The sequence below is a fragment of the Aotus nancymaae genome, unplaced genomic scaffold, assembly GCF_030222135.1.
Source record: "Aotus nancymaae isolate 86718 unplaced genomic scaffold, 86718_ANA_hifiasm-v0.15.2.pri h1tg000122l, whole genome shotgun sequence".
NCBI lineage: Eukaryota > Metazoa > Chordata > Mammalia > Primates > Aotidae > Aotus > Aotus nancymaae.
Window position 1 is genome coordinate 1,996,920 of NW_026988537.1, and position 20,738 is coordinate 2,017,657.

The 20,738-nt window shown below is 45.6% G+C and overlaps 1 protein-coding gene across 1 annotated transcript in view; it reads right to left on the reverse strand.

The window, feature by feature from the left end:
• BCAR3 (BCAR3 adaptor protein, NSP family member) overlaps nucleotides 1-20,738 on the reverse strand; it is a 294,360-nt gene that overhangs the window by 117,148 nt on the left and 156,474 nt on the right. Inside the window, exon 8 of the mRNA XM_012439670.2 lies at nucleotides 9,346-9,673. Within this exon, the coding sequence (XP_012295093.1) occupies nucleotides 9,346-9,673 (328 nt within the window). The remainder of the gene's footprint in view (nucleotides 1-9,345; nucleotides 9,674-20,738) is intronic.

Below are 20,738 nucleotides of genomic sequence, written 5' to 3' on the forward strand. Positions count from 1 at the left end.
TCTTCAAATACCTATGCCAGAGAGGCCTTCTCTCCACCAGTCTAAGTAATTTGGGGTCCTCTGATGTTGTATCTTCCTTGTACCTCCTCATTTTGTATTTATGTACTTAATGATGCCTTTGCCTGAATGCCCCTAAACTGAGAACTCCCTAAGGACAGGGGCTACATCTGTTTTGTGTTTCACTAGGTACCTGGCACCTAGTACCATGCCTGGCATAAGACAAGCTAATAAATATGCATCAAAGAATAAACAGCAGACACTGACATTAAGTACACGAACAATTGGGCAAGGGCTGGGGCCCGTTCCCTGAAGACAGGCTCTGTTTTGTGTCTTAGTACAATGGTATGCTGATATTTTAGTGCACTGTATGGTTGTTATACCTGTAAACTATGAGTGTTGGCCAAGACTCATTGCTGTAGGGCAGACTCAGACACAGGGATTCTAGCCAAGCTCCATCAACAAGTGAGAAACTTTCTCCCACAGAAGCTGCCGTCATTGAACGTGATCTCAGGTTACACCAGAGGATTAGGCACCACCCAGCTCTAGCCTTCCAGGAGGAAGGAAGGAAGGAAACCAATCAGTCTGAGCCTCCTCCATGCCAGGTTCTGTGTCAGGCACCCTCACATGAGATTGTATCTGATCCTTAGAGTCACCCTTTGAAGACATGGAGACTCAGAAAGGTAAACTAACTTACCCAAGATCACAAAGCTATCAGGTCAGGCTGCTGGAGTCGGTGTCAAGGACACTAGTGGTTTTCTTTGATAGCCATGGCTACATTGACATCCCAGCAAAGGCCTCAGTGGCTTTCGGCCAGGCATCCCAGCAGAGTTGAGCAGGAAAAGAAGAAACTGCTGGTGACCAGGTGGGAGCTAGGGCAGGCATGGGACCTGTTCAACGCAGACTCCCAGTAGGTGTACCAGGCCCAAGCGTGAAATTCAGAGCACTGACATTCTGTGGAACCTTCATATTTAGTCAGCAGTTAACCTTCATAGCACTCCTTGGGTAGGTTATTTTCACTCCCATTTTACAGTTTAGAACTTGCTGTAGAGTTTGCGTACCTAATAAGTGGCAAAAACAAGGATCCGAACTGAAACCTCTGGATTATCTGTCTTGTGCTTTTTCTCCTCTTCACAAAAGGAGTTCTTTTATCTTTAGTGATTACATTCACAAGCAAACTGGAACTACAGACAAGCCACACTGCACAGAAGCTGGGGCACCTAGGGAAGCTTTCTCAGACCTCTATAACCTGTAAATTAACAGCACAACCCTCCAAACGAGGCCCTACATGCTTGTCTTTGGGGCCTCTGAGAAGACAGCTTGAAATTCTACATCCAATTTAACCGATAGCCTCTTGGGAAAAGACTGGATAGTGACACCATTATGAAACACGACCCGAGGGCGTATCAGCCATGTAGCTCAGGCCAGTCTGGCCACCCAGTCCAGTCCCCCTGAGGACAGTCTCCTTCCAATCAACCACAGCAACTACTCCTTCAGGTTGCAACTAAGACCTCTCCAGCTTGCATATTCTAGCCAGGCTCAGCAGGCTCACAAATCCACACGCGATAAGAATATGAGTAATAATTTGTGACTGCATAGCACCTTCAGTTTACAAGGTGGTTTAACATATATTGAGGGGCATGAAAAACCCAGAAGACTAAAATACCTGACCTTTCCCAAATGGCAGGCGGGTGGCCTGAAAAAACATGATTTAAAACAGGTCTCTCCTGGGGCGGGATGGAGGAGGGGTGCAGTCCAGAGGCGATGTTAAGCAGCTCCACTCAACAAGGACTGCATTGTGTAATTCTCTGATCATTTTCTTGGTTGTGGTTTGCAATCAGTTAAAATTTTTTTTTGCCCCAGAACAGCTGAGAATGCACAGATCTTGGCATTGAGGTTCAAATCATCCTTGTCAGTAGAGGATTTAGACAACCACCAGACAGCTGGCTGGTAGAACTGCAGGCACTCCCCACAGTCTGAGCTTCTTTAACCCAGGAGCGGCACAAGATGCAGGAGCTGAGCTCACCTCTAACCCAGCTGCTCCTGTCCTCAGCATGCTAGAAGCCACCAGGGGCCAGGATAGTCACCATTTCTCAGAATTGACTAAACCATTCACAACGGCTGCATTCAAACACCAAGGGGTATTCAAAACGTTAGTAAAACTCAACTTTAAGTTTATAAAAACATAAATTCAACCCATGGACTATTATTTTCCAGAAACATTCTTGAACTTGGGCTGTTAAAAAGGCACTGTCACGATGCTAACTCAGTAATTATACCTTCTGTTAAATAGGATCTATTAATCTAGAAAAAAAAAATTTTTTTTGAGATGGAGTTTCACTATTGTCACCCAGGCTGGAGTGCAGTGGTGTGATGTCGGCTCACTGCAACCTCTGCCTCCCGGGTTCACACGATTCTTCTGCCTCAGCCTCCTAAGTAGCTGGGATTACAGGCATGTGCCACCATGTCTGGATAATTTTTCTATTATTAGTAGAGACGGGGCTTCACCACGTTGGCCAGGCTGGCCTCAAACTCCTAACCTCAGGTGATCTACCTGCCTCAGTCTCCCAAAGTGCTGGGATTCAGGTGTGAGCCACTGCGCCCGGCTCAAGATTTTTTTAAAAAACTCAAAGTCCAATTTTCTTCTCCAAAAAGTACATAAAAAGCTTCCAATTTGCAGATAGCAGACACGCTTGGGTATAAATAAACTGCAGATGTTTGCGTGTGGATCTTCATATCGTACATCCTTCTGATTAACTCTGAGCTAAAGGCTGGTGTATTTAGATGTCTGAGGGAACACCTTGCTTTGTTAAGGAGAAGGCAATAGTCAAAGAAATCAGTGGTTCTGAAGAGGAACAACTAAAACCATTTTCAGATGACAGCATTGACACAGTCCAGAGTTAGGTCTTTAAATCAGTGTTTTAGAGGAAAAAGCTACATAGATCCTGGACCTTACATCTTTGCTTCAACGTTGAAGATCTGACATTGTGACAGGGTAGGTTACTTACTGCCTGGGAAAGCATACCAGATTTTAACTAGGGATAATTCTGCAGACTTTCTGGCCACTGTCAGTTGAAACACTTGTGATGAGTCAGTCAGCTCCACTCATGCAAACTAATGAAACACCACATTGTCCCACCACATGCTCCCACAGCACAAGAGGCAGAAGGAATTAGGCACTCGCAGCTGTTCCCAGGAATGTGTGCCTCCACGTACCCACAGGCAGGAAAAGACCTGAATGGTCTCCAAGCTCTGATCTCTTAGCTATTCTAGCAACACAGACATCCCGAAAACAGGAACCAGTCCTCTCTCAGCCCAAGGAAGTTTCCAGACTCGAATACAAATTTATCCTTGAGAATGAATTAACAGCATTTACAGTGACCTGGATGAGATTGGAGACTATTATTCTAAATAGAGTGACTCAGGAATGGAAAACCAAATATCATATGTTCTCACTGATATGCGGGAGCTGAGCTATGAGGAGGCAAAGGCATAAGAATGACACAATGGACTTTGGGGACTTATGGGGAAGAGTGGGAGGGGAGTGAGGGATAAAAGACCACAAATACGATGCAGTGTATAATGCTCGAGTGCTGGGTACACCAAAATCTCACAAGTCACCATTAAAGAACTTACTCACGTAACCAAATACCACCCGTACTTCAATAACTTATAGAAAATAAAAATAAAATTAAAAAATCATCCTTGAAGATAAATGAATCAAGGGGATATCAGCCGAATGATGTGAATATCAAGAGGAAATCAAGAGAAACCTGGGTCCACTTTCGGAACAAAGGCTCCTTCTGTGACATCAAGCAGCAGGTTTAAGAGCTCCCTGGCTTTTGGCTTTGGCCACCTTCCAAAACCACAAGTACATCCACGGGCAGACAGGACAACAACAAAGACACCAGATACAGTCCCCAAAAGAGAAGACAACCCCTTCCAGGACAACAACAAACACACCAGATACAGTCTCCAAATGAGACCAACTCCCTCCAGGACAACAACAAAGACACCAGATACAGTCTCCAAAAGAGAAGACAATCCCTTCCAGGACAACAACAAAGACACCAGATACAGTCTCCAAACGAGACCAACCCCCTCCAGGACAACAACAAAGACACCAGATACAGTCTCCAAACGAGACCAACCCCTTCCAGGACAACAATAAAGACACCAGATACAGTCCCCAAAAGAGACCAACCCCTTCCAGGACAACAATAAAGACACCAGATACAGTCTCCAAACGAGACCAACCCCTTCCAGGACAACAATAAAGACACCAGATACAGTCTCCAAAAGAGACCAACCCCTTCCAGGACAACAACAAAGACACCAGATACAGTCTCCAAACGAGACCAACCCCCTCCAGGACAACAACAAAGACACCAGATACAGTCTCCAAAACAGAAGACAACCTCTTCCAGGACAACAACAAAGACACCAGATACAGTCTCCAAAAGAGAAGACAACCCCTTCCAGGACAACAACAAAGACACCAGATACAGTCTCCAAAAGAGAAGACCAACCCCTTCCAGGACAACAACAAACACACCAGATACAGTCTCCAAACGAGACCAACCCCCTCCAGGACAACAACAAAGACACCAGATACAGTCTCCAAAACAGAAGACAACCCCTTCCAGGACAACAACAAAGACACCAGATACAGTCTCCAAAAGAGAAGACCAACCCCTTCCAGGACAACAACAAAGACACCAGATACAGTCTCCAAAAGAGACCAACCCTCTCCAGGACAACTACAAAGACACCAGATACAGTCTCCAAAAGAGACCAACCCCCTCCAGGACAACAACAAAGACACCAGATACAGTCTCCAAAAGAGACCAACCCCTTCCAGGACAACAACAAACACACCAGATACAGTCTCCAAACGAGACCAACCCCCTCCAGGACAACAACAAAGACACCAGATACAGTCCCCAAAAGAGAAGACAACCCCTTCCAGGACAACAACAAAGACACGAGATACAGTCTCCAAACGAGACCAACCCTCTCCAGGACAACAACAAAGACACCAGATACAGTCTCCAAACGAGACCAACCCCCTCCAGGACAACAACAAAGACACCAGATACAGTCTCCAAACGAGACCAAGCCCCTCCAGGACAACTACAAAGACACCAGATACAGTCTCCAAAAGAGACCAACCCCCTCCAGGACAACAACAAAGACACCAGATACAGTCTCCAAAAGAGACCAACCCCTTCCAGGACAACAACAAACACACCAGATACAGTCTCCAAACGAGACCAACCCCCTCCAGGACAACAACAAAGACACCAGATACAGTCCCCAAAAGAGAAGACAATCCCTTCCAGGACAACAATAAAGACACCAGATACAGTCTCCAAACGAGACCAACCCCTTCCAGGACAACAACAAACACACCAGATACAGTCTCCAAACGAGACCAACCCCTTCCAGGACAACAATAAAGACACCAGATACAGTCTCCAAAAGAGACCAACCCCTTCCAGGACAACAACAAAGACACCAGATACAGTCTCCAAACGAGACCAACCCTTTCCAGGACAACAACAAAGACACCAGATACAGTCTCCAAAAGAGAAGACAACTCCTTCCAGGACAACAACAAAGACACCAGATACAGTCTCCAAAAGAGAAGACAACTCCTTCCAGGACAACAACAAAGACAACAGATACAGTCTCCAAAAGAGACCAACCCCATCCAGGTGAGCCTTCTGCCTGGCTCTTGACAGGTAAGGCTCCATTCTCCCCAAAGCAGGTGTCCAAGCCACTGAATACAGGCAGGTTACTGACTCCTGTGCAAGAAGATAGGTCAGACGATGCCCATAGCTGGTATGGAACACACTGTCCGGGGCAAGCCTTAGAATACTTTCTAGGTTCTAATCCTACCTCAGTCATCCATTAGGTATGATCTTAGGTGCCTCAATATCCCTGAATCCATTTCCTCAACTCTAAATGATGATACTAATGATGGAGATAACAGTGTTCATAACGATCTGCTACATCTCTCATACAGGGTTGCAACGTTCAAACAAGATAGTTTATGAACATATCTTGTAAGCTCTCTGAAAACTCCAAAATGTAGGAGATAGATAACAATTAATAATTATTAGGATAATTAAGAATGTGTAAATAATAATCAGGATAATTAATGATTAATAGTGTAGGAATCAATAATTCAGGAGGAAATGACACATATAGATATGACAGCTTAATCATGCAAGTTTTAAGATCAAAGAGGAGACTTCCTCTGCTTTGTCTTGGGCCTCCCACAGGATGGATATTCAATGAATGTTCAATTATAATAAAGGTGACTTTTTAATGACTAATAAGCTAAACTATTTTTTTGGGAAAAGCACAAACTTGCAACAGAGTACTTCACAGGACAAGGAGGTGCTTATCTGGAGGGCCTCCCTCTGAGCGACCGTCAGTTACTGGCCACGGAGCTAGATAGGGGACGCAGGAGACATCCAAGGCGGCCCACTGTCTTCATGCCAACATTCGTCAGGCCAATACCCAAGGCGAAGGGATGCAGTGTTTTCAGAGCTGACATCTGGGCAAGTCACTGTCAACTGAAATTAACCCCTGAATTCACTATGAAAAGAAAAAAAGAGGTGACTGAGCTGGTGCAAATGGCTGATGTTCCACAGCTCCTTTCAACTGAAATTGCTGAATGAGAAGTTCTATTTCCCTCACTGTATTTCTGCTGCGGCACCTTTGGCAAAACCTCCCTCTCTAGAGCCTTGGGTTCCCATTCAGGCTGCTTGGTCCTAGCTTTTCATATGTAAAAACTCTGTTTACATCATGGCTGATTTCAAAACGGAAATGAGGCAGCTTATAATCTTATTAGAAATACTGAACAAAAAAAATTTGTAAGGTATTTTGAACTCCTCAAAATTGGGAACGCCTCAGGACTTTTTAAAAAATGTGTTAGAAAAATAAATATATTAATAATAGAACAGAGTGGGGTAGGACTTTATGACCCTTTGACAGAGAACCATGCATCTTCTCACTCAACACAGTTTTTGAGGGATACACATTTGTTATTCCTGTATTCATCTTTAACAGTAAGATATTTTCAGTTAAGAAAAAAAGATGTGAATTTGGATTAATATAGCTCTCAATCATAAACAAACCTTAAACCAGCAGTGCTTAAGTCTTCCACAGCCTGGACTTCAAACTCAGGTCCTGCACCCACCCTCTGGTAACATCTTTTACAGAAATATGGCCTCTGTCCAAGTCAGTTTTCAAATCAAAAAGCTTTAAACTGTTGGCAGCTTGACAGCTTGGACCTTGGGTGTTTACCAAAAAATTCCCCAAGATAGGAAGAGTGACTCCATTACTACCGCCTCCCTACCCACCCCCCAGTGTGTGGAGTTTCCCTTTGTAAGAGTTGGCACCTAGCCAGGGCCTCAGAACTTCAAGGAGTGAGTCTATAAACTGTCTGTGTCTAGTATATGGTAGACACCTCACTCAGTGCAGTTCAAGTTAATAAATGAAACGCAGTCCACTGGAAGCCAGCTAGTTGGTTCTGACTCCACATCATGCAGCCTGGCATCTGTGCTCATCTTTAGCAGGCCAGAAGTTACCTGTCTTTGCTGCTCCCTCCTGCATTCTTGCCCCTTAAGTGCCAATGATGCGATATTAACAATCCTGTGCACAGGTATGCGCCTCTGTGTTCACCCATTCCAGCACTGGCTGACTGCTAGCTCTCTGAGCTGGGAGGTCACCCACCTAGATTTTGTGGAGTGGGTCCAGGACCTTCTAACCCCCAGGTCAAGGAATGTTCCAATCTGGTGTCAGAAGCAGTTCAGGGCTCTCTAATGGTTTCTATGGACATGATCTGGGCCTCCACTTATTTTCTGTACTATTGCAATTATGGAACTGAAAATAATTCTGAACTCTCGTTCACCTTAGCTTTGTACCGACACCGACACTGTTCTCCTCTCAACGTGCTACACTCCAGCCACAGGCCATTCTAGTTCATTTTGGGGTTTTTAAACATGCCACACTTACTCTCACCTCCAGTTCTCTGCACTTGCCTTCCCTATGCCTGCAACAGCCTGGGAGGCCCGTGGTTGCCTTCCCTTCTTATGCAAGTCTTAGCTTAAATACCATCTCAGAAACCTGTTCATCCTACCAAAAACGTATTACCTCCAATAAATCTCCAGCATATCACTCCATTTCCTCTACAGCATTTGGTATAATCTGCAATTGTCTTATTTATTTGTATGTATTACCTAAGTCGCTCACTAGAATGTAAGCTCTGGGAAGACATTGCTTCAGATGTTCCACTGCTAGCCTGTTAGTTCACATATTTCCACCACCCCTATAAACGGGCAAGCACAGATTGCTGCAATAATTTGGCCACTAGAATGTCTTCAATGCTGGACCAGCCCTTCAGTTAAGATAATCAGAAGGACTGAGCAGAATTTTCCTGGTAAGCCCTGGGGCTTATAAAATCAACATACTCTAATATAAGTGCTCCATATATAGATATTGAACAAATAAATGAGCTAAGATCAAAGAACAACATTGGACAAAAAGAGAGATAATAAAAGAAACTGCCCCACTCTTCACCAGATAGCATCACAGGCTGCTGATCTTCCCCAACAGGAAAAGGAGTGCAGTTTCCACACTAGCTCTAACAGACAGAAACCAGTCACAGCCAGGCCCATTACAAACCCAGAGAAAAAGCATTTACAACCATTAAGCTCATTTACTCAGATCTCTGTCACAGAGAGGGAAAAATCAATTCTTGTCCAAGTGTTCTGAAGCTGAACTAATGGTACATCCATATAAAATTTTATTTCAGCATGCTGACAACTAAATATAAGGAGATATGGGGTCAATTTGTAGACATTGTGGCATCTCTATAGAAGTGGATGGACATAGTTCACAATCTGATAAAAAAAAATACTTGGGCTTTCTTTTAAGGGACTTGACAGAGGAAGATGGATTTCAAAATACCCTCAAATGTTACATAATGCTAAGAAGTGGTTAATTTTTATTTAGGTGTTACAGTTTTTTATATTGTGGTTATATAGTTTTCAAAATAAAAGTCATTATCTTTGAAAGGAACAGATCAAAATATTTACAGATAAAATAACATGAAATCTGAGATTTGCTTCAAAATAATACCAGAGGAGGGAAGTAGGTAGACAGACAAAACAGAACTGGCCCTGAGCTGGGAACTACTGGAGCCGGGTGACCGGCTCAAGGGAGTAATTAAATTATTTGCTCAACTTTGTGTATGTTTGACGTTTTTCCTAACACAAACTTTTTAAAAAGCCCTTTAAGACAAATCATCTTCACTTGTGAAATTACAGAAGTTACCTGAAGGTGAAGGTTTCGCCTTGCCGGTCCTGCCGTGGGCTCTCCTGGACGCCGTCCTGGGTCAGAGGCGAGTTCTGCCGTGGGAATTTGGAATGGGGGAGGGTGCCCATGTGACTGAAGTCATCACAGGACCTTATGGGAGGAGGACCTTTTTTCTTCCGTGGAAGGGTGCTGTGTATAGACACGTCTTGATAGGCATCTGTGCGATGCTCAGTGAGAGAGGACTTGCTGCTCAGAAGGTCCATGGACGAGGCCAGGGGGAACTGGTGATTCACCGGCATGTTTCTGGGAAGGCTTGCAAATTTTCCTGCAGCCATAATTCTCAACTCTAAGGGGAAAAGAAAAGAGTGAAGGTATAAATCTAAGAGAGTCACAAGAACTGACTTCTTTCTTACAAAAAGTAATGGAAATATGGCACATAAAATGAAATATTCACAGACCATTAACAGATCAACATTTAATGGCATCATAGTGGAGTCTAATAAGATCGGGAAGTTTACTTATCTTCCTCCTGAAATGATCCTACATAGGAATTCTCCTGGGTTGGCAGCAAAACCAAGAGAGTGAATACTTTCAGAGTTGTTAGTGGCATATAAGCCATTTATTATTTCAGATGACTGATGGAAAAAACACAACTAGCAAAAAAAGATGATTCAGGGAGGACTCACAGTTGCAGTAATAAGTACGTGAAAGAAAATATTATAAACTGTTAGATAATTAGCTCACATATTTCCACCACCCTGTAAATGATAAGAATGGGTGGAAATTATTGGATTTCTTGAGCTGCTAGAATTGCCTTCAGTGCCAGACCAGCCCTCAGTTGTGCTACCCATGACAATGGGACAGAATTTTTCTGGCAAAGACCCAGTATTTATAAATAAATCAATGTACTCTAATTAGTGAACATGGGCTAGGGTCAGGGGTCAAGAGGTGGGCCATTCAGCCATATACCAGAGGGCTCAGCTGCAGAGGAAAGCCGCTAGGGAGGAGGCTGCAGGTACATGGCACCCAGAGGAGTCAGGATCTGCCTGCCACCAGCAGGGTTAGGCAATGCCCATGGGTGCCTGTACAGTCAGGGAAGAAGAGACAGGAAAAGGGAAGAAGAAAAGAAAAACAGTGGTGAGGGTGGGGGGCAAAGGGAGCGTGGAAAGGGAAGAAAGAATGCACACGAGCTGTGTGCAGAACTGGACCTGACACGTGCTCCTAGCTAGGACCACGGGGCCAAATGTTTACCTTGAGCAGAGGCAGTGCCTCCAGCTCCAAAGCAAACTATAGTTTTGGCCTAAGACAAATTATATAAGACATTTTTAAGGCCAATGTACAGAGGAAAAGAAATAGGAGGCAAAACAAAAAAAGAGGGCTGGCCCCTGGAGACACAGGCTCCAGAATCCGTGCTACACTAGTCATGATACCAGAATCTGGCTGGTCTGGACGGCACTGCAGGGCGGCCAAGCCCAACACACAGCCCTTCCCCCAGACTGGTGAGGAGAGCTGCCTCTCAGTGTGCTCTCCAGTCCTGCAGCCCTCTTTCGTCGCGGCCCACCTTCCGCTGCATTATTTGGGGAAGAGCTTTGAGTGAAAATCGTCACTTAATAGCACTACTGCAAAGTCGGTTCTACAAAGGAACTGCGGACTTGGGACATGGCTTGAGGACAACCAAGAATGCAGCCCTCCACAAGCTGTTACTAGTGGAACCGAGACAATGACGTTGGAGTGTGTAAAGAAAACACGTGTTTGTATGTGTGTATGCAACAAAACACACATGTTCCACTGCTTCCACACAAGACAGGGAGAAGCACAGAGGTAGGGGCGTCAGGTGGAAGAAGCATCTTTACTAAGGGTATAGAATCCTAACCTTGTCCTCAGTTCTTTGTCAAAGCCAGTAATTCTGGAACTTGCCTGCTCTATGTCTAACTGGGACCACACACAAGGCCTGCTCACAGTGGGTGCAGAACAATAGGACAGAGTCCCGTGCAGCCCCCCCAGCTCTGGCCAGTACCTGGCACACCATCAGCACTTGCTCAATGCCAACCATCTGTATTAGAAAGGAAACCAAACTCCCTAGCCCCCCTGCCTGAACACAAGTGACGTAAACCAACTAGGATTCTTCCAACACACACACACACACACACACACACACACACCCCTTGTGAATTCTCGCCTGTTCAGCTATCGGCAACTTCTTTCTTCACAGACAGGCCTGGATCATTTTAAAGAACCTCATGGGGAGGCCTGCAGCACCCTACCACACTTCTTTATGTGCATAGGGCCACATTGTCGATCAAATCTATTTCCAGGATAGTGTGATGGGCAAAAGTCATCCTAACACCAGTGCCTTTGGCAGCCTGTTTCCTCTCTGCTTTTCCAAAATCTATCTGGACTTCAAGACTGCCCTAAAGTGTTCTAAAATGCCCTTCAAGTTACCAACACCTCAATTTGTTCTCCCATAACAAGGGATGTTAATACTTCCCCTTCCTACCTTCAGTTCAACATTTAAGTGCCTACTTCATAGAAGATGCCTGGAGAAACAAAATGCTTAAGCTCCAGTACCTGACCATGAACTTAAGAGAGAATAATTCATAAACAGAAACGCTTATGCTGGAAGGAACAATTTTGACAAAACACTTGAGGAGTCTCAGAGAGGGCAACAATAGAGACAAAGCATTTTGAAAAGTTAACATGTAGGGAAAAGCCTCCCGAGAGGATGCTACAGTGGCAGATGCATAAAGGCATGGAAGGTTCCCACAGGCTCAGGACACTCCAAGTTGTGTCTGTGGCTCCAGTGAAGTTGAGAAGCATTTCCCAGAAGCAGGTCAGGTTAGGACCAGACCATGGAGTCCTGAAGGCCCTGCTGAGGTGTCTGGACTTGACTGTAAGTGCTAGGGAAGATCTGGAAGGGAAGGACAGGACCCAGTCTGTACCCAGGTAAGTGACTCTGGTTGTTCTGGAGGGGAGAGAAAAAGGAGGCAGGGAGGTCACTGAGGCTGATGGTGACAATCCATGGAGGAACAATGGAGTCTGACCTGGGGCAGCAGCTGGGTGAAGGGAGAGGAAGGAGAAAGTGAAGAGACATCAGAGCTCGAGGCATCTGGCTGGAACGAAGGAGCCTACAGCCATGGGAGGTGGTGTGATGCTGTAACACGCTGAGTAGTTTGAGAAGGAGACCCCTGCAGGAACCATGTGCACCACTGGAGCTGCTGCACGTGAGTTACCAGCGAATAGTTCGATCTAGGAGGAGGTTAAATACTGGTATGCACAATTAGGAGTGAAGGTAGATGGAGATTTTTAGGAGTCATCAACATAAAGGGAATATTTAAACCAGAGAGTAGATTCCTTAGCTTGTTATTATCAGATGTGATAACAGCTGTGAAAGTACCTCTTGCATATAAGAATCCTCTGGGAAGCTCTTAAAATCCTGATGCCTAAGCCTCAGCCCAGAACAATGAAATGAGAATCTCTGTGGGTGGGACACTGGCATCAGTCTCCAGTATTGTCCAATGGGAAGCCAGGATTGAGAACCTCTGGATTTGTGAGTCTCTCTGGTACACAGCAATTCAGTCAGAATTGTTTACCTGAGAAACAGAATTCAGTGATGATGAAGAGGTATCATTCAATCAGTAGAAACATTCATTCTTCAACACATACACTCAGGGAGGGCCTCTTTTATGGCTGGTATGGTGTTAGGTGTTGGGGACAGCATTACACAAGACAGAAGTTGTCTGTCCTCATGAAGTTAATAATACTCTGGAGGAAGCAGCCAGTAAGTAATGACCATAGGTCCTGGTAATTCCCAGTTCATTTTTCTAGATAAGGGAAATAAATGTTCATTCATTCAATTTATATTCTGAGGGCTCATGGTGTACCTAGGCTGAGGATATTATAAATTAGACAAGGTCCTGCTCTTATGGAGGAATCCAACCTATACAAACAAAAAGAAAATAAATGAGGTAACATCCAAGTTGTAAGCAGGTTAAAGAATATAAAACAGGATGAACTAACAAAAGATGCTATGGGCTACTTTACATTAGGGTGGACTGGGAAGGCCTCTCTGAAAAGGTTACAACATAAGACCTGAAAAAACGGAAGGGAAGGAACCAGTCAAGAAAAGATCTGAAGGGAGTTCCAGGCAGGGGATCCAGCAAATGCAGAGGTCTTGCCGTAGGAACAAGTGCTTGGAACGACAGCACCATGGAGACTAAACCCGACTCCAGCCTCTGGCTCCCATGTTTTCTCCACGTGGAAATGTTTCTGTCTCAATGTCCCTAGTCATTATATACTTCCTATGTACCACTTGTTTTTGTTTTTTTTTGAGCTAGAGTCTCGCTTTGTTGCCCAAGCTGGAGTGCAGTGGCACGATCTTGGCTCACCACAACCTCCACATCCCGGGTTCAAGTGATTCTCCTGCCTCAGCCTCCTGAGTAGCTGGGACTACAGGCGTGTGCCACCATGCCCAGCTTATTTTTAGTGAAGACAGAGTTTCACTATATGGCCAGGCTAGTCTTGAACTCCTGACCTCATGATCCACGCACCTCGGCCTCCCCAAGTGCTGGGATTACAGGCGTGAGCCACTGCACCTGGCTGTCCCATTTGATTTTTAAAAAATAAAATGGTATGACTTAGAACCTAGGCTTTGGAAGCAGATATTTACAGGTTCAAATCCCTACTCTGCCGCTGACTTACCAGCTATATGGCTTGGGACTCACTCTGTCGCCCAGGCTGGAGTGCAGTGGCGCCATCTTGGCTCACTGCAACCTCCGCCTCCCGGGTTCAAGCGATTTTCCTGCCTCAGCCTTTCAAGTAGCTGGGACTACAGGCGTGCGCCACCTGGCCAACTTTTTGTATTTTTCAGTAGAGACAGGGTTTCACTATGTTAGCCAGGCTGGTCTCCATCTCCTGACCTCGTGATACACCCACTTCAGCCTCCCAAAGTGCTGGGATTACAGGCGTGAGCCACCACACCTGGCCTCTCTCTGACAGTTTCTTATTTTAAAAATGACTTAACAGCTATTTCATAAGATTGTCGTAAAAATTAAAAGTGATTGTGTATACAAGTTCTTGAAATACAGCAAGCACTTAGTAAATAGTAGGTCCCCTCTAAGCAGGGCAGGGGCCAGGTCTGTCTTGTCAGATAAGAGTCACTGTATCTCTGTTATACTGAGAGTTAGCAAAGGAAGTCACTGAGAGTTTACAAATGAAGACTGCAACTGGGAAGGACGGAGAGGGAAATGTTTTAACCTAGAACAATAGATGCGAAGACACCAAGTCAAGCAGGACACAGACACAGACAACACACACAGGCATACCAAGTGAGCCTACATGCAGTCTTTAGAAAAAAGCCTGGGTGAGACTCTGACCATCTGACTACTCTCTACTGTGCAGGAAAACAGATACAACATCCTGACTCAGTCTAATGCCAGATTTTGAAATACTATACAAAGGTCAAAGACTGCATCTTGGTATGAAAGTCTGAGACCCATGTAAACACCAGGAACAAGAGCAAGCCTGACAAACTCTACCATATGCGCTGCCTCCTGGGCCTGGTCAGTCTCTGCGCTTTGAAATGCTTGTGAACGGAGGCCCAACTCACTTGTTTTACAATGATTCTCAAAGAAACTGATGATCTTGCAAGCTGAGGCAGAGATAAGCAGCCCACTTGTTTGGATTTTACTCTTTTGTTTCTGAAATGGGATATTTTCAAGTTAAACTCATAATGGTTATCTGATGTGGGCTTGGCTTTAAAAATCTTTCATTATATTTTAAACTCTGGAAATGTAACCATCTTGACTGCCCCATGAAGAGAATTTACAACTTGGATCTGTAGTTTTATATCTTCTCTGGAGAGCCAGCCAGGGAGAGGAGATGGAACAACCATATATATTCAATTGGCTTATTCACTTCAAATGAAGTTTTGCTTGGGTTTAGGAATTAAGAATATCCCTTTATTTTTGAAGTAAACTTATGAAGTCTGGCCAAATGATTCAAGTATGAATAATTCTTCCATGGATTGTCATTAGAGCAACACAGTTACAGGATTTACCCGATAAGGTTCTTAAGATTAGCATGCATTTGACAAGCAGTTCTTTCTATATGAACAGGAGACTGAGACCTTGGTTAGTCATCCTAGAAATGTCAGCCTTCTCAGCAGCAGTTTAGAGAAAGTTGGAGCTGGGGCGGTGTGGGAGCCCCGGCTTGGCAAGGTCTTTACTTTACCCTCAACACCCCCTGGTGCACCTGCAGACAAGCGCTTTGCCTGCCGGCTTCCCCGTTGTTATCTGGGTAGCCCCTTCCCACTTGGACCTTTGTTCAGCTGGGACCCACCCCCAGCACTGAGGTCTCCCCCAGCCCCCAGGATCTCAACTCAGTCCCAGGCAACACAAGGGAGGCTATCAGCTCCCAAACTGACCTTCCCTCGGCCAATGTACTTTCCATGGGGAGGTCTGCGTAGCCTTGAGAGATAAAGTCAAGGATTAAAAGAATCTGAATGCACGGCTCTATTTTTCATCTCAGCCAACAGCTTTAAGCGAAAACAGACATGAGGTTAGGCGAATGGTTTTTCCTCCTTTGCACCTTGCTTCAAGCGACTTAACGCCAACACGAGTTCTCCACCCCCAAAACTCCAACCATGACCCGACCCACCGCCCCAAGGAACATGCCGCCTTGCCAGATGCTTCGGAGTCCGCTCGACCTCCTCCCCGACGAGTGTCTACACCTGATCACACTGTTTTAAAGCGGCGGCGCCCTTAGCGGCCTAAGTGGGTAAGGAGGGATCGGCTGTGCGATATATCCGAACCTCCTTCCCAAATCGCGCCCACCGTCCCTCCCTTCGCCTCCCCTCCCCTCTCCCTACCGCGACGCGGAGGGAGCTACACAACCGACTATTCATTCTTTCTCAACAAAGGGAGAGAGGGAGGGAGATGTTGTCAACAGTTACAGGGCAGGCTCCTTCGCTTTCTTTGCAAACTTCCCAAGGGATTAGCGGAGGAACTCGTCTCCCCCGAGCCTTGGGCTTCCAGCGGAGCGCTCTGAGCCCCGGCATATCCCCGACTCCGGCCGGATTCCGCAGAGAGACGCCGGGCGGGAGTGGACGGGGATGGGTGGCCGGCCGAGCAGCCCGGACGGGCAGGGGGTCGGGCGAGGCCAGAGCCAGGGAAGATGCCGCTCGAGTGCCACCGAGCAGAGATGGCTGGCTTCAGTCGCTGAGCGCTCCCCGCCGTGGGCCGCGTCCCCGGAGTCCCAGGGCGCTCGGAGGGCCGGGAGTGCGCAAGCCCCAGACCCCACTTCAGCCACCCCCGCCTCCAACGCCAGATCCGCCGAGGGGGAGGGTAGGGACCAACAGCCGCCAGCTTTACTTTCCCCAGAGCCTAACTTTCCCCAACAAACTTCCTAGCGCGTCCTCACCGGGGTGGGGGAAGTCCGGGCGCCCCGGGAGGAACAGCACCCCGAGGACGCTGGGCGCGCGGCGGAGACTCACCTCCCGGCTCGGCGCTGGGCGCTCGAACTCTCCGGAACTCCGGCGGGGGCTCAAAGGCGCCGCGCGGCCTGCCTCGCACTGCAGGCGGGGCGGCTGCTCCGGGAGCTGGGGCCGCTCATGGTTCGCGGGGCGTACCCGCCGAGAAGTCCGCGCGCTGCCAGCCCGTGCGCCCCGCAGCTTCGACCCCGGCCCGGGCAGCAGCAGGCGCAACTCTGAGCCGGCGGCGGGCACTCCGGCCCTCAACTAGTGATTTGCGGCTCCGCGGCCACACCCCGGCGAGCCGATTCGCGCTGCCTGGCGGAACCCCCCGAGACATTTACATTCGGCGACCTCGCCTGGCCCTCCTCTGCCCGGATTTTAGAGTTTGGCTCTCTTCGTATCTCTCCGAGGAGCCAGTCCTCAGTATAGCTCGATCACTTCCTTTCGGAAGCTCTCTCCAGAGACAACCTCGTCTAATCTACTCCTCCCCCTTCCCCGCGTTATTTAATTACCCAGCAGATCTGCTTTGCTCGTCTGCAGACACCTGGCTGGCTTTCGGTGTGAAGGGCTTTGATGGGACAAAGACTCAGGTAACTACAAACGAACCAGCCACGGGAACGGGCAAATCAATCGCACTCGCACGGACGTATTGAAAGCAAAGCGCGAGTTGGAGGTGGCACTTCAGCACTAGGTGGTTTGATGGGGTGAAAAACTGGAGCCCACTAGAAAAGACTTTCACTATCGTATATCAAGACCCATTATAAAGCCATAGAAATAGTAGAAGGATAGACAAACTGACCAATGGAATAAAGTCCAAAAACAGATTTACAATATGTGGTCACTTGATTTATGTCAGGTGCTGTTGTGCTCTATTGGGAGTCAGATTGGCTCTGTTTTTCCAGTAAATGGTGTTGGATCAACTGACTCCCCCATCCCCAATCAATTCCAGATGGATTTTAAAGGTAAAACGTAAAACAATAACACGATCCAAAGAAAATGTCCAAAAAAATCTTCATTACCTTGGGGTAGACAATGTCTTAAAAGAAAAAACTGATCATTAGACAAGATTAAAATTAAGAGCTTCTGTTCGTGAAAAGACAACATTAGCAAAAAGGCAAACCACAGAGAAACATAATTGCAACACATATATCCAAAAAAAGGATTGTTTACAGATATATAAAGAACACCTATGGATCAGCAAGAAGAAGGCGAAAAATCCAATTAAAAACAGGCAGAATATTTCAACTGGCATTTCTGAAGAGAGGACAAACAGGTATTTTTCAAAAAAGTCAATAAACATATGGAAAAGTTCTCAATTTATTATACATCCCAGAAATGCAAATTGAAATTTCAATGTGATCTAACTTCATATCATCCAGAATGACTACAATTAAAGGGCCTGACCGGCCGGGCGCAGTGGCTCACGCCTGTAATCCCAGCACTTTGGGAGGCCGAGGCGGGTGGATCACGAGGTCAAGAGATCGAGACCATCCTGGTCAACACGGTGAAACCCCGTCTCTACTAAAAATACAAAAAATTAGCTGGGCATGGTGGCGCGTGCTTGTAATCCCAGCTACTCAGGAGGCTGAGGCAGGAGAATTGCCTGAACCCAGGAGGCGGAGGTTGCAGTGAGCCGAGATCGCGCCATTGCACTCCAGCCTGGGTAACTAGCGAAACTCCGTCTCAAAAAAAAAAAAAAAAAAAAGGGCCTGACCATACTGCTAGTCAAAGTGAACTTTTTACAACCACTTTAAAAACCTGTTTGGCATTATCTAGAAATCTGAATTAACATGTATCCTACAACCCAGCGATTCCATCCCTAAGTATGCACCCAACAGAGATATATACACATATTCACCAAAGATGTTGAAAAATGTTTATAATGTATCTTTTTTGGTTGTTTTTGTTGTTGTTTGAGATGGAGTCTCACTCTGTCACCAAGGCTGGAGTGCAGTGGCACCATCTAGGCTCACTGCAATCTCCACCTCTCAGGTTCGAGCAATTCTGCCTCAGCCTCCTGAGTAGCTGGGATTACAGGCCTGCACCACCACGCCCAGCTAATTTTTGTATGTTTAGTAGAGACGGGGTTTCACCATGTGGGTCAGGCTGGTCTTGAACTCCTGACCTCATGATCAGCCTGCCTCAGCCTCCCAAAGTGCTGGGATTACAGGTGTGAGCCGCTGCACCTGGCCTGTATCTCTTTATAACAGCCAAAAGGAAAACAACCCAAATGTCCATCAGCAGAAGAGAGAGAAAAGGTGTAACATACAACATAGTAATAAGAATGAATGAACTACATTTACACTCAAAATGAGTGAAGCTTACAAATATAATATTGAGTGAAAGAAGCTGGCCACAAATGGGTACATACTATATAATTCCATTTACATAAATTTCAAAAATAGTCAAAGCATATCTATGATGTTAAAAGTGAAGACGGTGGTTATCTTGAGCTATGGATTGTGATAGAAAGGGATCCCAGAGGTGGATACCAGGTGCTGGTAATATTCTATTTCTTAATCCATGTCATTTAATAAAAATCACCTGTCCTTTAGTTTATAAAAATCAATTGATTTGTGCACGATCTGCTTGTATGTTTTACTCCAAGAAAAACATTTTACAAATTGTACCATATCGGGTATATCATTTTACTCCTTATGAGAAACACTTGTTAGTAAGTCTACAAGATTCTAAGTGCAGCATCCTTTAGACTGAGTTTCTACCTTTCCCTTATGAGTATTTTTGTGGGTTAGTCTTTATCCTTCCTGTTTTATTAGAAGCATGAATATTTCATTGTTGTATTTTCCCTAAGTGTTTAGTGCAGTGAATGTCAAACAGACCAGCTAGTATATTTCTAAATTGAAGTATCCAAAATTCATCTACTGATTTTCTGCTGCTCTGAGATGTCACTAAGAATAGTGGGAAAACATTAGTTTTTCTTGATTTTCCAAGTTCTCTGAGTACCTACTATATAGTACCTCCTGCATAACCTACAAAGTTTCTAGTGCAGAGCATCATGGGGGAGGTAGCAATAAAGACCAGAAGAAAACCTTCAGCAAGCCATTCTTCCCCTCGGTCCCTCCATTTCCTCATGAGTAAGTGAATATATGCCCACATCACGGGTTCCCATGAGAAGTCCAGGAAATAATGGATGTAAAAGTGCCTAGCACATAACAGATCTCATTAATTATCACTAGATGTGGTGACACATTCTATCATTGTCTTCACAATATCACTGTGAGATAGGAGGCATCTCTATACTCATCTTACATGGGAGGAAACAGTCTCAGAAACATTAAGTAACTTCAACCATAAATTCATTTGATAAATACTTGTTGCATGCCTGTGTGCCAAGATGAATAGCTAGTGAGAAGCAGAATCCAAATTTGAATCAAGTGGGTTTTTTTTGTTTTTTGTTTTTGTTTTTGTTTTTGAGACGGAGTCTCGCTTCTTTGCCCAGGCTGGAGTGCAATGGCGCAATCTCAGTTCACTGCAACCTCCATCTCCCAGGTTCAAGTGATTCTCCTGCCTCAGCCCCCCAAGTAGCTAGCATTACAGGCACGTGCCAGCATCCCCAGCTAATTTTTGTATTTTTATTAGAGACGGGGTTTCATCCTGTTTGCCAGGCTGGTCTCAAACTCCTGACCTCAAGTGATCCGCCTGCCTTGGCCTTCCAAAGTGCTGGGATTATAGCCATGGGTATTTTAAGTTCAGTGAATCTTTCCACGAAACCACAACCATATTCACATTTGTATCCCCTGGGTCTAGCACACAGTAGATCCTCAATATGTTAATGGTTTAATAGTGGGAATAAATATAATTTTTTGACTGGGTAGTATTCACAGAACCATTGCAATATGGTTCACAAGTTAAAACTATATAAGGTCTCCAATGAAAAGTTCCCCTTTTACTTCTGTCTCCCATCTGCCCAGACCCCCTCCCA